At 45.3% G+C, this 16437-nt stretch overlaps 1 protein-coding gene across 1 annotated transcript in view; it reads left to right on the forward strand.

Annotated features, from left to right (window-relative positions):
- The window catches only part of obscna (obscurin, cytoskeletal calmodulin and titin-interacting RhoGEF a), a 109693-nt gene extending 94882 nt beyond the window's left edge, over positions 1-14811 (forward strand). The window contains exons 66-86 of the mRNA XM_039003063.1: positions 247-408; positions 690-777; positions 920-1120; positions 1237-1297; positions 1438-1515; positions 1700-1872; positions 1993-2019; positions 2138-2290; positions 2375-2420; positions 2545-2619; positions 7936-8181; positions 8257-9679; positions 9789-9920; positions 10022-10144; positions 10543-10710; positions 10791-10896; positions 11072-11311; positions 11523-11740; positions 12205-12301; positions 13871-14020; positions 14185-14811. Of these exons, the coding sequence (XP_038858991.1) occupies positions 247-408; positions 690-777; positions 920-1120; positions 1237-1297; positions 1438-1515; positions 1700-1872; positions 1993-2019; positions 2138-2290; positions 2375-2420; positions 2545-2619; positions 7936-8181; positions 8257-9679; positions 9789-9920; positions 10022-10144; positions 10543-10710; positions 10791-10896; positions 11072-11311; positions 11523-11740; positions 12205-12301; positions 13871-14020; positions 14185-14365 (4148 nt within the window). The 3' untranslated portion in view covers positions 14366-14811. The remainder of the gene's footprint in view (positions 1-246; positions 409-689; positions 778-919; positions 1121-1236; positions 1298-1437; positions 1516-1699; positions 1873-1992; positions 2020-2137; positions 2291-2374; positions 2421-2544; positions 2620-7935; positions 8182-8256; positions 9680-9788; positions 9921-10021; positions 10145-10542; positions 10711-10790; positions 10897-11071; positions 11312-11522; positions 11741-12204; positions 12302-13870; positions 14021-14184) is intronic.
- Positions 14812-16437: the final 1626 nt, after the last annotated feature.

Here is a 16437-nt window from a genome sequence, read left to right on the forward strand (position 1 = left end):
TTCCTCAATCTAAGACCACCATCAACTCATTCACTGTTATAATTCACTTCATTCAAACCTTCGTTATGACATTCCCCTGTACATTTAAGCATAGCTGACACCGCCGGACATAACTAACCAAAACAATTCATCAACTGAGTAGTACGAGCATGGTAATTGTTGGTGTTCTCCTCTACTACTTGGCCCCTGTGCTGTCGTAGAAGCTGTGCCTTAGTAGTGTCTCTCTCATGTGATTGGAGGATGGAGAGGAGCTGTTGGCCAATGAGAATGTGGAGGTGGTCCAGAATGGTGCCCGCTGTTCTCTGACTGTGCTGTGCCCGGAGAGCGAGGACGGTGGCATCTACACCTGCTGGGCCTATAACGACTTAGGACACACCTCCTGTCAGGCTCAGCTGACAGTGGAGGAGGGTAAGACCTCAGTACACACCTATGGTGTCTGTCAAATGAATCAAAAATGAATCCCCCTTGTACAGCAGTGCACTACTTTTCGCTAGAGCCATGTGTCTTTCCATTCACTGTCCTTATTTTTTACTGTCATTCAAACTAGCTGATGCCAAAGCTATGACAGATTTAACACAAAATGCCTAGAAGATGAGCATCCTAATCCCCAAATGCAACACAACACCACAAATGTGATGTTCTCTGGCTGACTAAATGTGACTGCATGGTCCTGATCCTCTTTTCTGTAGGTCCACTGGAGTCGCAGGAGAGAGAGGTGGAGCTTGGGAAGAGGAGGAAGCTGCTGTCTGTGTATGACGTCCATGGGGAGATTGGGAGGTAAGTACACATTTAGTTGGGTGTCATATTTCACACTGCAGCAATCAGTCAAGCTGCAACTGTGGAGGTGACGTTCCCTTTAGCGGTGTTCCAATAAACTAAAATGGGTTCCGTCCTTTGCCTCTTCTCCCTGTGTCTGTAGAGGCACGTATGGGGTGGTAAAGCGGGTTACCCACAGGAGGACGGGTGAGGGCTTTGCCGCCAAGTTCCTGCCCCTGAGGAGCAGTACAAGAACCAGGGCATTCCAAGAAAGGGACCTGCTCTCCCGGCTGGCCCACCCCAGGGTGGCCTGTCTGCTGGACTTCTTCTCTACACGGAGGACCCTGGTCCTGGTCACTGAAGTGTATCCTTCCCCATGGCGCTTTTAGCCACTTCACCGATGAAGACCTAAGAGTGGAAATGTAGTGCTCAATTTGATCCAAGTTTAACATGACACATCATCCTTAATACCATCTATAGGTGCTCCTCTCATGGTCTTCTTGATCATTTGCTGTCGAAGGGATCCGTCAGTGAGAGAGAGGTAAAACCTTCGATCTTTTGACTGTAAACCCAACCTTGTTGAACTGTGTTTTGAGTTGACCCCTGTTTTGCCTGAATGCTAAGGCTAGTATGACTGCCCCTATGATGTTTATAAACTGCACCATGCGTTCATGGTACCAGGTGCAGATGTACATTCAGCAAATCCTGGAGGGAGTTGGTCACATCCACAGCATGAACATCCTACACCTGGACATCAACGTAAGCTCTTCATACATTCATATTCACGAAGCCAGTCTGTATGCTTCATTTGATTGTTCATGCATTCATTTTGGTGTTCTGCACATTGAAACAATGCACAGCGGTCGATAGTTTGACGGACAGCTCAGTCATGACATGATAAGTTCCCTCACCCACCGTTTGCCATTGGAATTCAATCACACAGACGGACAATATCCTGATGGTGTTTCCACCCAGAGAGGAGATCAAGATCTGTGACTTTGGCTTCTGTCAAGAGATGGACACTTCCAGACACCAGTACAGCAAGTTCGGCACTCCTGAGTTTGTAGCCCCTGAGATCATACATCAAGACCCTGTCACTATAGCAAGTGATATCTGGTAAGCTAAACGCATTATCTGTTTCAGTACATCTGTGCCACTGTATGTGACATTCCTATCATATGAAGGGAAAATGTGACGATTTTTCACTACAGAAATATTGTCTCTCTCTTTTGTCAGGTCCATTGGTGTTGTGGCCTATTTATGGCAAGTACTGTATGATTTATGAATAAAAAATATAAAAAATGCAATATTTGAGTCTCATCATATAGTGCATGGAATGTGAGTGAGTGTTAGGTGTTGAAATCACGCTGTGTCCTGTCAGTCTGATGTGCCGCTGTCCGTTCGTGGGGGAGACGGACCGGGCCACTCTGCTGAGGGTGGGGGAGGGGACACTGAACTGGGACGCACCCGACCTCGCCTACAGGAGCACCGGTGCCCAGGGCTTCCTCCGCACGGTCCTGCAGCCAGACCCAGCGTAAGATACACAACCATCGACGTGAATGAAGATATTACGATCTCTTATATGGATATAACTCTAAATGATTTGTTCTCTCCTTAGAAAGCGACCAACTGCATTTGAGTGTCTGGGGCACGAGTGGTTCCAGGTAAGAATTACATACTCAGTTTGTTTATGTCTCAGCCGGGTTGGTGGAGACAAATAAAATAAAGAAATGGAGGAAAACAACGAATCTTGTCTAACACATTCTCTCTTGTTGATTATGTTGTCAGAGTGAACATGAGGATGAGACTGATGATATCAATACGAGGGCTCTGAAAGTCTTCATCTCAAGAAGAAAATGGCAGGTACAATAATGATATGCAGGGCTCTATTTTAACAAACCTAATGCAATGATAAAGTGGTAGCGTTATAGGTTGGGGGGTGTGTCGGAAATATTTGTGCTATTTTTACAAACGGAATTATGGGTGCAGTAGCTGGCGTTGGTGCGAAAAGGCTGGGTTTTGATGCATAAATAAATTGGAGGCTTTAAGCCTCACTGGCCAATCAGAACATGCTCCATGGCTAAATATTTGGTTGCTTCAAGTTGTGTATTTACAATCTTTTATGTATTGCCTTTATGTATTGCCTTGTCATCAACTCCAATTCAATGTTAGTCCGTTATAGCCTAGTTTGTTAAATAACCTACAGAAACCAAAAATATGTTGAACATGTTCTCAGTCCACATTGTTGTAAGTAATTGCATGTCTTCAATATGGAAACATATAGTTAAACATAGCATTCACACTGGGGGCTAGGCCTACTGTAAATTGCATTATGGCTGATTCATGGACATGCCAAACGTACGATTAAATTCACTATTGATAAGGCCTAAAAAGAGAGTCAATAATTCTAATCAAATTAGAATCAAAATTATACAAAAACTTGTTTTAAATTGGGTACAGTATGTCTAAATACAGTTACAGGCACCATAATTGCTTCCTGTGGGCATATAATATTAAGGCAACACAGACAAGGGTTTTATGCACATCCAACTTTTCACAGAAGCTGGACAAAGATACAATATAAAGAGAATGTCCACTCACCGTTATACTGTTTTATAAACATAATGGAATCATCTTACAGATCGCATTCACATTTCGTCAGAAATAGCAGACGGCTCCTAAATTCCATTTCATGCCAGCTGGACGTTCTCATCATAAAGCCAGGATGGTGAATCATCCAAGGATATCCCTACCGGCCAAACCCTCCCTAACCCGGACGACGCTAGCCCAATTGTGCGTCGCCCCACGGACCTCCCGGTCGCGGCCGGCTGCAACAGAGCCTGGGCGCGAACCCAGAGACTCTGGTGGCGCAGCTAGCACTGCGATGCAGTGCCCTAGACCACTGCGCCACCCGGGAGGCTCCTAAGTTTAGTTTTTAATCAAATTAAACTCTGCTGTAGAACCAGCCGGAAATAGAGTAAAAGTCACCCAGAAAAATACTACTTGAGTAAAAGTCTAAAAGTATCTGGTTTTAAATGTACTTAAGTACAGTGGTGGAAAAAGTACTCGTACTTGTGTAAAAGTAAAACGTAAATGCTATACATCAAATTCCTTATATTAAAGAGCCACTGAACACACCTTTTCCCTTCGCTTGTGGACTTCGGTACACAACACAACAGCTGTCTGTGACCGGGCAAAAAAACCTTTCCAAGCCAAACCTTTATACCATAACCGATAACAGCCTTCACCATTGACACCATATTAGCTAACGTCATAGTCGACATAGTAAACCCGCTACAATCATGCAGTACAGTGTACAGCAAGCAGTTTAGCAGTTACAACGGTGGGCCCCTGTGGCAATACATTTCTAAAACCAAAAGCTTACCTTAACTTGGAAGAGTTCCAGTGTTGGATAGCCTTAACCAGCTAGCTAACATAGCATCCCTCTCTGTTTGAGCCGGGTGTTAGAGTAGGCTAAACTAGCTAGCTGCATTAGCTAGTTAAGTAAGGGAAAGTGAAAACAAAATATCTCTGCTTCTCTTTCATTTAAAAAGAAATGAATTGGTTCAAAACTGTCACTCTCTGAGTCAACTACTCACCACATTTGATGCACTGCAGTGCTAGCTAGCTGTAGCTTATGCTTTCAGTACTAGATTCATTTTCTGATCCTTTGATTGGGTCGACAACATGTCAGTTCATGCTGCAAGAGGTCTGATAGGTTGGAGGATGTCCTCCGGAAGTCATCATATTTAATGTGTAAGTCTATGGAAGGGGATGAGAACCACGAGCTTCCTAGGTTTTGTATTGAAGTCAATGTACTCAGAGGAGGACGGAAGCTAGCTGTCCTCCAGCTACACCATGGTGCTACCACAGAGAGTGCTGTTGAGGCTACTGGAGACCTTTATTGCAAAACAGTGTGTTTTTAATCCATTGTTTGATGACATGAATATGTTTAGTATAGTTTTAACTAAAAAGGGATACAATTTTTAATGTTTCGTTATTTCTATTTTTATGTACTGAGGAGGATGATCGTCCCTTTCCTCTTTTGAGGAGCCTCAACTGATGCTATTGGATAGAGAGCAATCACCGAAGCTGTTCACCCCATGTTAGTGGGCAAAGGAACATTGTCAAATCAATACCCAACTTTCATTTACCCGTTGTGATGCACAGATGTTCCAAACTCTGTTTTAGAAGAGACTAACTTTATGACCACAATTTTTCTATTTACACTTTGTAGTAAACTTTGACACTAGAATTACTGTTTTTGACTCTTATCGATGCCAAATAAGGGATTTGTTGCTTTTTATCTTCTTAGGGATAGCCCCCTTTTTTTCAATTTTCGCCTAAAATGACATACCCAAATCTAACTGCCTGTAGCTCAGGCCCTGAAGCAAGGATATGCATATTCTTGGTACCATTTGAAAGGAAACACTTTGAAGTTTGTGGAAATGTGAATTGAGAGAGAATATAACACAATAGATCTGGTAAAAGAAAATACAAAGAAATAAATGACCGTTTTTTTTCTACCACCATCTTTGAAATGCAAGAGAAAGGGCCCCAAATCTAGCCACCGCTCTGGTAATTCCAATGGTGTCCACAAGATTGCAGCAGTGTATGTGCAAAGTTTCAGATGGATAACTTGATGTATGAGCAAACTACATAACTTTTAGTGTGAAGACACCCAGGTACATTTGGGCAAATCATGAAATAGACATTCACATTCACATAACATTTTTCGGCAAGTATATCGTCAAATATGTATACTTGGACTTTGATTTAGCTTTTACAGTATTAGTGACATCGGATACTGTAGGTTTCCTGGAGGGCAGGCAGTGTTCCCCCGATGATGTGTTGGGCAGACAACACCACCCTCTGGAGAGCCCTGCGGTTTCGGGCGGTGCAGTTGTCGTACCAGGCTGTGATGCAGCCCGACAGGATGCTCTCAATTGTGCATCTGTAAAAGTTTGTGACTGTCTTAGGTGCCAAGATAAATTGTGTGGTCCACCCACACACTGTCTGTGTGGGTGGACCATTTCAGATTGTCAGTGATGTGTACGCCGAGGAACTTGAAGCTTTCCACCTTCTCCACTGCTGTCCCGTCGATGTGGATAGAGGCGTGCTCCCTCTGCTATTTCCTGACTTCCACGACCAGTTCCTTCGTTTTGTTGATGTTGAGGGAGAGGTTATTTTCCTGGCACCACCCCGCCAGGGCCCTCGTCATTGTTGGTAATCAGGCGTACTACTGTTGTGTCGTCTGCAAACTTGATGATTGAGTTGGAGGCATGTGTGGCCACGCAGTCATGGGTGAACAGGGGAGTACATGAGGGGGCTGAACACGCACCCTTGTGGGGCCTCTGTGTTGAGGATCAGCGAAGTGGAGTGTTGTTTCTTACCTTCATCATCTGGGGGTGGCCCGACAGGAAGTCCAAGACCCAGTTGCACAGGGTGGGGTTTAGACCCAGGGCTCTGAGCTTAATGATGAACTTGGAGGGTACTAGGGTGTTGAAGGCTGAGCTATAGTCAATGAACAGCATTCTTACCTAGGTATTCCTCTTGTCTAGATGAGATAGGACAGTGTGCAGTGCGATGGGAATTGCATTGCCTGTGGATCTATTGGCCCAGTAAGCAAATTGAAGTGGGTCTAGAATGCCTCTCAACGCAGTCATTGAGTTGAGTTACCTTTGGTTTCTTGGGTACAGGAACAATGGTTGACATCTTGAAGCAAGTGGGAACAGCAGACCTGGATAAGGAGAGATTGAATATGTCCGTAAACACCCCAGCCAGCTGGTCTGCGCATGCTCTGAGGACGCGGCTAGGGCCAGCAGCCTTGCGAGGGTTAACACGCTTAAATGTCTTACTCACTTCAGCCACAGAGAACGAGAGCCCACAGTCCTTGGGAGCGGGCCGCGCCGGTGGCACTGTGTTATTCTCAAAGCGGGTGAAGAAGATGTTAATCTTGTACGAGAGAAAGAAGTCCACTATGAAAACCTCTTCTCCGCCGGCGTCGTCTTGTGGCAGCCTTTGGGATAAGATAAATTGCCCTGGGGGGTACGAACAAAGGATTCAATTCTGGAAAGTTGTATTCCTAGTCGTAATGCTGGTGAGTTACCGCCGCTCTGATATCCAAAAGTTATTTTCGGCTGTATGTAATAACAGAAAAAACGTTCTGGGCTAATAATGTAAGAAATAACACACAAAAAAACGAAATACTGGAAAGTTGCTTAGGAGCTAGAAGCAGAGCTGCCATGTCTGTCGGCGCCATCTTGCCATCAAGATTGTATCGTTGCTTATGTACGAGACAGATTTTTAAAAATGGCATTATAGGACGACTGAATACTTTGGAGGAGCGTGTCTCTGGTAATTGGACGAGGGGCGCTCTTTGAAAATGGGAATGGATAGCCTACTTGAACATGCGAAATGTAAGTATGTGAATTGTGAATATTGAAAAAAGCATGAGGGTAAAATCCTCAAATATTTCAAAGCTCAGTCAACCATTGAAAACTCCTTTATTCATAGGCTACTTTTGGCTAATGGCCAGGATAAAAAGACACACCTATGGTAGGCAATGCTGCTAAACCAGCCTTGATTAAGGGGAGGGTAGGCAATGCTTGGTTTTTAATCAAATCGGAATGGGGGGAAAACAATTTTTTTATGTTCATAAATACGAGATTCACGGGCAAAAAAGGCACATCTCTCCTTCCATGGACACTGTGCATCATGGCTAGATAGGCTGCGTTTCCAGTCTCAAAATCCATTCCATTATCAACTACTTCCGTTAATAAGACGTGCTTTTTGTGGGTGTTAAAACTTCCCATCAGTACTGCAGCAAATTGTCACTTTTGCACTTGTTTTTAAGTACACACCTCAAATATTGCCACCCCTCCCACCTCAGTGCAAGCGAGCTGATAAAAGACAGGTAAATCGCGGAACCTGGCTTTAGGGCTGGAAAATGCCAGTGCGGCAGTTTTTACATGACAAAATTGCAAACACCCTGCGTTTGAAACATACGTCTCCTTAGCGCCAACTGATAAAATAGAGCCTTCAGTCTTTTAACTCTGTCCAGTGTTTTCTTGTCTCTTCTCTCTGTTTATGTCAAGTGTTTCCTGAACTGTCTTTTCCCAGCTCTGTATGACCGATCTGTCTTCTCTCTCACCTGCATTCTCTCCCCTCTCTACCCAGCGTTCTCTGACCTGCCTGGGCTCGGTACTAATCCTGAAGCCCATCCCAGAGCTGCTGGATGCCCCTCTTCGGGAGACCTCCATCACAGCCCCCCGGGACCCCCATGAGCACAGCAGCACCTCCATGAGCAGCGGCTCCTCCTCTGAGTACGACGAGGCCGACGCCTGGGACTTCTTCCACCACTGCACCACAGCCGACGAGGATGAAGACGAGGAGGAGGAAGAATTTGACCCCCTCATGGAGAGAGCCAGGATCCCTGAGCTCTTTGCCAAACTGACATTCGAGGAAGAGGAGGAGGAGGGCACCATGGAGGACGAGGAGGAGGAGGAGGAGGAGATGGGAGGACAGAGGAGCGTGCTGGAGAGGAGCCTAAGCAGGCAGTCTATAGGGTCCTCGGACGCCTCACAGCAGCCGACCCCCCAGAGGGAGAAGAGGGTCAGCCGAGAAAGCAGCCCGTCCCTATACCTCTCCGAGGGGGATGATGGGTCCGCGTCCGGGAGTGAAGGAGGCCTCATCGCCAGGAGCAGCCTGATCCGCAGCACTTTCTACAACAGCTCCGCGCAGCTCTCGCCCATGTCCGCTCGCCACATGACCCTCAGGGACAAGTTCCAGGCCAAGAAGCAGGAGAGGGGCCGCAAGCCGCTCCGCAGAAGCCTCTCTAGCCGCCTCAACGAGCCTCTCATTGAGTATGTGGAGGACGAAGGCGAGACCAATCACGCGCAAAGGCGAGGGTCTTTGCAGCCGTCCATGCTCAAGTCCTGCTCCTTTGACAGCGGGGTCAGCCTCTCGCACAATGCACCACCACAGAGGAGGAGCAGGTCGTTGGACGAGTACTCCCGACACTCACCAGGATCCGCCAAACGCAGAGAAGAGGAGAGTGCTTTGAATCTTAAGGAGGATTTCACTGATGAGGAGGAAGAGGAGAAGAGCTTGGACGTTCCCCCTCTCCAAGTGAGAGGTAGAAGAGGTTCAGTGGCAGTGGCTCCCAAACAGCTTACGGCCAGGCTTCAGAAACTGTGTGCAAAATCGCCCCATGCTGGTCCAGAGGAGGAGGCGGGGAACCTGGCTGGCTCTCAGTACTCCCTGGCTGAGTCCCTCATCCTGGAGCATGGCTCTGAGGGCTCCAGCAGGCTGGGCTCTTGTGAGGAGCTGTCCCACGGCTACCCTGCAGCCACACAAAGAGGGAGAGCAGGGGATGAGTATGATGACCAGGAGGAGCCCCTGATCACAACATCCCCCTGCTCCCTGCTCCAGGGGTCTGAGGCTGTGGACGCTGATAAGGAGCCCCAGCGCCGGAACGGCCAACTTCAGATCCCACCGAGAAGGACAACCCACCCCAACCAGAACTCAATGGCCAGAAATAATGGTAAGGTTGAGAAGACGGTCCTGCCTGTAAAACCCAGCCCCAGCCTGTCCGTCAAGGCCCCAGAGAGACCCTCGAGGGCCAGCGACACAGAGGCACGTCTCCAGAGGCACGCGTCCACCCCGGCCCTCCAGGCCAAACCGCCCACGGGGAAGTCTCCCAGGATGTCACCCAAGGTTGGGTTGATGAATCTGTTACGTAGGCAGTCCTGGGCGGGGCATTCCTACTCACAACTGGAGAGCACGGAGCAGGGACCCACGCTAGGGGAATTGGAGCCCAGAACCCCCACCATGTCACTCAGGAAAAAGATGAGGGCATCAGCCTCTAGCCTCACCAAGCTGTTCACTAAATCATCCAGCAAGGAGGACTTAACGAAGGGAGGTGAGCTACCATGCACTTTTAGTTTTGTACACTTTATCCGAATGGGATCACTCTCATGTAGTGGAAACAATCAGAATTTCCACCCTTTATGTTTCTTGGTGTGATGCAGGGCCGATTGTTAAGGGTTCATCTCCTGCTCCACCTGAGCAAAAGGCGAGCGCTGGCTTGGAGAGTGCTAAAAAGAAGTCCAAATTATTTTCATTTAAAATACCTAAAATACCTGCATTCAAGAAGAACAAAGGTGAAGTATATTTGGACTCTACTTTGCAATCTACTCAGCAGAAGAGAGGCTTTGTGTGTCTCTTTGCAAGTCTAATGTTTATCTTTCTGTTTTCTCTCCAGAGATGCCCATCCACCTGACCAGGCCTGATGTGCACCAGTTGGAGGCAGGTGGATTTCTGCTGGTATGGAGACCAGTGCAGTCCAGCGACCCAGTGGTTTACTGTGTTCAGTACAGCACAGCCGGTACGAAAAACACTGCTCACAGATCATACAGATTTGCATATTGATTTTCCACAGAAATGTGTATGTCACAGGAGGCTGGTGAGGGGACGATGGCTTATAATAATGGCTGGAATGGAGTAAATGGAATGGTATCAAGCACATGGAAACTGTGTCTGATGTGTGTGATATCATTCCGTTCGTGCCGTCCCAGCCATTACCATCCACCCGTCCACCCCAATTCAGTGCCATGAGTCGCCGTACCACCAGCCGCCTGTGGTGTATGTGCAGTGAAGTGAAGCGACACTAAATTGAACAAGTTTAACACTGTCTACCGGATGTTGACGATGATGATGATGATGCACCTGTTGCACATGAAATATTAGAATTATGAAACATTTCCATACCCTGTACTGCCACAGGCGGGGAGTGGAAGCTACTGTGCGAGGAGGTGACAGACAGTTGCTACGTAGTGAAGGACTTACTCAGAGGAGCAGGATACGTATTCAGGGTGGGCTGCATCACCAAGAAGGGGGCAGGACCTTTCAGTGACCCTTCACCACCTGTTGTTATGGCAACCCATCCTAAAGGCAAGAAAATTCTATATAGTCCTTGTTTCATTTTAGAGTTTATTAATGAAAGTTTGCTTTTGTGCTCCTTTAATCTACAGAGACCCACATTCCCCTCATCCAGACCGAGTACCCAGGGTCAAAGGGCAGTGGATCAAGAGGTCAACCTAGCCACAAGACCTACAGCTTCCTCGCAGAGATCAACAGGTACTGAACGGTCAACACTGGCTTAGGAAAGTTGCCGTTTTTTCTACACGACGCGAATGTGTACTCATTGAGCGTTTCTTTACCGCACATCTGTCCTGCATACCTGTAACGTAGGCCTGCACAGATGTGTGTGCAATCTCTCTCACCGTCTCTCTCGCCGTGTTGTCCATGTCAGGGGTCGTTTCAGCGTGGTGACCCAGTGTCAGGACAGCCAGAGCCAGCAGCTGTTTGCTGCCAAGATCACCCCCTACAGGCCAGAAAAGAGAGCTCTGGTGCTCAGGGAGTACCAGCTGCTTAAGAAGCTCAACCACCCGCACCTGGTACAGCTGCACACGGCCTACATTACCCCCCACTACCTGGTGCTCATCCAGGAGCTGTGTGCTGGCAGAGAGCTGCTCTACAACCTAGCTGAGAGGTCAGAGAGACACAGCTGCCTGCTTTACATTACAACATTACTTAGTAGTGTTTGGGGGTGTGTTAGTTTGTAGTGTTGCCTGGCTAATGGGTTTTGCAATTTCCAGAGTGTGGATGCAAAATGTGTTATTTACTGTACTTGGTAAAGATGCAGAAGATGGGTTTTAGATATACCATGTTCCCCCTCCCTCCCTCCTTTTCCCCCCAAACAGAGATCTTTATGCGGAACTCCATGTGGCAGAGCTGCTGGCTCAGATCCTGAGTGCTGTGGACTACCTGCACGGCCGCCGCGTCGTCCACCTGGACCTCAAGTCGGACAACATGCTGGTGACGGACCGCAACGTGCTGAAGATCGTAGACCTGGGCTCTGCTCAGTCTTTCACACCCGGGCAGACACTCAACATCGAGGACATTCCGGGACAAGAGAAAGGTACATCAAGAGAATGACTGGAAAGGATGGGTGGATAGGGATGGGTGGATAGGGATGATAGGCTGAACAGAAGCTTGCCTAACTTCATCACTCAACTTTGCTCTTGAAGAACAGTTACATCCATCTTCCCATTTCACACAGAGACTCCATCGTGCGCCTCTCCACAGACAACGGGCAGAAACAGAATGGCAGATGGTGGTACGCTAACCCAATGTTAACTGTTATGCCTTTCCTAACCCTTACCCTAACCTCACTGAAACGATGACAAAACCTTAACCTAACTCTTTTTCCTAAACCTAACCTTAACCGTAACCTTAATTCATTTCGACCTCTGTGTTCTGCCGCTGGGCTATAAACGTTGTTCCTTGAGAGATGTATTTTAATTTACTGGCACGTACTAATGGAAACAATGGAATGTAAAACTCTTATGAAGAATGCCCTCTCTATCTGTCATGTTTTGTAAGTTTACATTGTCCTTCCTAAAGCTCCAGAAATCCTCGACGGACAAGGAGTCGGACCTGAGACCGACATCTGGGCTATTGGGGTTTTGGCTTTTATAATGTAAGTAAGAAGGGTTGTTCCACGAAATGAGTGCCTTTTTGTGTCCCTTTTAATATTTTAAGTAGAAATTGTGCACAAATATTGCATTTTAAAAGCCAGTTACATTAAATGAAGTGCCATTTAATATAGACCACATGGACGATTCAATATATCTGACTGCTAAAGTGGCAAAATTGAGCATTTTGACATATCCCTCTGTGCACCCTCTGTGTTCTAGGAATATATTAACCCATTTAACCTGAACCTTTTTTCACCATCATTGTAAAGCCCTAATTATTATGTTGTTTTGACAGTCATTTCTGGCGACTATGATTTATTTAATCTGACCCTGTTACGTGAACTGAACTCAAATTTCAACGTGGTGAAACTTTTGCTTTTTAAATAGTCAAACCCCAGTGTAAAAGCAGGTGAGCTGGTTCTACTCGTTTTGGCCATGTTCTGGTGTTTTGTGGTGGAAAACTGAGCGGGTCGAGCACAACACTTTAACCCTGTTACCCATAGACAGGCTAGAAATGTTTTAACAATGTCATTTTTTTTGTGAAGCTTGCATTCAATTGCCCCTCCCTGTTGCACACATATCAACTTAATTTAATATCATTGCTGTTACTTTACTTGGCTCTTTATTGGCACTTACTATAGTGATTTTTTTGGAGATGGGAAGACATGTTTTTTATTAAGTTGAACATATGCTCTTTATGACAGAATGTTAAAATGAGGTGAAACACGTTTTTTTTACACTGCTGAAAATGCACCCAATTGGTGGAATGACCCAGAAAGATACATGAGGATTGAATTATTTTTGCGATAATTACACTTCTCTCTAATGTTTAGAGTACTGATTGCCCTGGATGTGTAAGTTGTATCCTATATATCAGGAGTGTCAAACTCATTTTACCCAGCAGGCCACATTGGGTCTTCAGGGGTCCAGAGGGCCGCACTTAAAATGTGTTATATTTCCTTGCTGTCAAAATGTCCAAAAAATAGTCCCATATCCAATGCTTTTGGAATTTCCGATGCTCCCTTACTGTCCAGCATTCGTTTCGATGACTGTTAGCAAGCTGGACAGCGTGAAGAGACTGTAAATGTAGCTCCGTTAATATTTTTACACAGTTTCAATTTGGTTTTAGTCATTTCAATGTCAATTTAAGACCGTTTTTCAAAGAAAAACTGAAACCCCCTGCAGGCCGGATTGAATGGGCTCGTGGGCCGGATCTGTATGTTTGACACCCAAATATACAGCCATACTGCCATTTACTCTTCTGTTTCTCCTCTGATATGTCTATGTGAGGGGACTGCGAGGGGATACACACACACACACACACAAACACACTCTAACACACACATTATTTTTGTTGTTGTATTGTTTGTATTAGTATTATTATTATAGATTTTTTATTTTGTGTTTGTTCATCGTTGGATTTTAAATTTGTGTGACTGGCCTCATCTATCAGTGTTTGTTACTTGTCATGCTTTGTGTTTTTTGTGGACCCCAAGGAATAGTAGCTGATGCTTCTGCAAAAGCTAATGGGGATCCAAATAAACAAATATGTCCTCCCTCTCACCACCTAGGTTGAGTGCAGATAGCCCGTTCCATTCAGACCTCAACTGGGAGAGGGACAGAAACATCCGGAAGGGGAAGATCCAGTTTGGCCGCTGCTACCCTGGGTTGTCAGAGGGAGCAATCAACTTCATAAAGAACACACTGAGCATCAAGGCCTGGTGAGTCGATTGACCACATCTGACCAGGACCTATACAGTACCTATTGCCTATTTAAGATAGCCAAGCACACCCAAAGTTGTTTCATTGAGGGGTAATTGATAGATAGTGTTAACAAACCATTTCAGAATGTTCCTGATGTGTTTCATCTGATGCGTTTCTTCAGGGAGAGACCCTCGGCGGCTGAGTGCCTCCAGAACCCGTGGGTACGGGGCGAGCGGGCCCCTTCCAAACACAGAGACTCCATCTTGTGTTTCTCCACTGACAAGCTGCAGGCTTTCCTCAAGGAGAGAGAGGTGAAACGAGACCAGGTCCGCACCAAGCTGCAAGGCCCTTTCTTCCAATAATTGCACTTCTTTCTAATGTTTAGAGTAGGGCTGTAAGGACTTACACATGAACTGGCGCTGGGTGATGTCTCTTCATAGCCCAGATCCTGATCACAAATATGTGATGTCTTACAAATGTTGACCTAAAATGGAGAGCGGTTAAATGTGTGTGTATCAATGGCTGCCTAGAGTTTTGTTAAAAGTTTGTCTGAATGACTTGGACTTTGGCTTGGGTTGAATTATAGCGCCATGATATCAGGGAAATGTTTAGTTAAATGCTTTATGCAAATACTGTTGCATGAGTTTGAAAACATGATGATGTTGATGTGTAAAATGCATAATCTCTTTGAGTTTGCAGCATTGGACACGAAACGCATTTCACGTTTACATTTTAGTCATTTAGCAGACGCTCTTATCCAGAGCGACTTACAGTTAGACGTTTGTAATAACAAAGGCAGTTGCATCTAGCCATTCAGAAAAAGGTTGTATTTTTTTTGTGAGTCTTAACAATATGTTTGTGGTTCATTAGCCAAATGGAAAGATCAGTGGAGGATTCATGTGCCCAAAGCATAGCAAGGGCCCCTACCAGAATACAGCTTTGTCTCACAAAGGGAGGAACATTGAAATATTTATATATAAATATAGATAGATATTTACACTATTGCAATGTTTTCAACTGTGCAGAAATAGATTGTATCAATGGAGAATAAGATCATGAGTAAATGAAGCATATTTTTGATGATCCTTTATTTGATTTCATGGAGTATACCTTGTGACAGGTGATGGATGTACTGAAAGGCTAATTAAACAGTATGTTAGTGGTACGTTTCACCTACTTTTTATTAACCTAGCTCAGTTGCATACAAAAACATACACACCAAGACACACACGTTTTCTTTTCTGCTGATGGAAGGCTACAGCAAGTAACCTGAGAGTTAAACTGACCACCTCAGGACTGACCTGTGACCTCTGAAAGCTGTGTGTTGAGTGCTTGAGTCCTCACCCAGCCAGTTACATGTTCATCCACAAATACTGTTCAATTAGTATAACACTCAACAACACACATCCCTACCTTTTTGTGTAACATTATTCAGACTTTATCATTGATTAAAACCAGAGAGAACATTGGACTACAGAATGGTTTCTTACTATTGGACCAATAACAGTTTAGATTAAGACAATGTTTACCTCAAAGGTATTCCACTAATATGACATTTCACAGCTAAGACAGTTTTATTACTTCTCGGGTTGTTTGTCCATGATATGTTGGATGGTCATCACACATGTCAAGTCAGGGGCATGTTAAGTATAATGTCGAACCTTGACAATGAAGGTTTAGTGGAAGGTCTTGTGGCTTTGGCAGTAGTTTCTATTTGTCTACATGAAGTAGATATTTACTAGCATCTACTGTATACTCGACACGTACTGTTGAAGTCGGAAGTTTACATACCTCAGCCAAATACATATAAACTCAGTTTTTCACAATTCCTGACATTTAATCCTAGTAAAAATTAGGATCAGCATTTTATTTTAAGAATGTGAAATGTCAGTATAATAGTAGAGAGAATTATTTATTTGAGCTTTTATTTCTTTCATCACATTCCCAGTGGGTCAGAAGTTTACATACACTCAATTAGTATTTGGTAGCATTGCCTTTAAATTGTTTAACTTGGGTCAAACGTTTCGGTTAGCCTTCCACAATCTTCCCACAATAAGTTGACAGAGCTGGTGTAACTGAGTCAGGTTTGTAGGCCTCCTTGCTCGCACACATTTTTTCAGTTCTGCCCACAAATGTTCTGTGGGATTGAGGTCAGGGCTTTGTGATGGCCACTCCAATACCTTGATTTTGTTGTCCTTAAGCCTTTTTGCCACAACTTTGGAAGTATGCTTGGAGTCATTGTCCATTTGGAAGACCCATTTGCGACCAAGTTTATACTTCCTGACTGATGTCTTGAGATGTTGCTTCAATATATCCACATAATTTCCCTTCTCATGATGCCATCTATTTTGTGAAGTGCACCAGTCCCTCCTGCAGCAAAGCACCCCCACAACATGATGCTGCCATCCCCGTTCTTCACGGTTGGGATGGTGTT

This window comes from Salvelinus namaycush, chromosome 10, assembly GCF_016432855.1.
Source record: "Salvelinus namaycush isolate Seneca chromosome 10, SaNama_1.0, whole genome shotgun sequence".
In the NCBI taxonomy this organism is placed as follows: domain Eukaryota; kingdom Metazoa; phylum Chordata; class Actinopteri; order Salmoniformes; family Salmonidae; genus Salvelinus; species Salvelinus namaycush.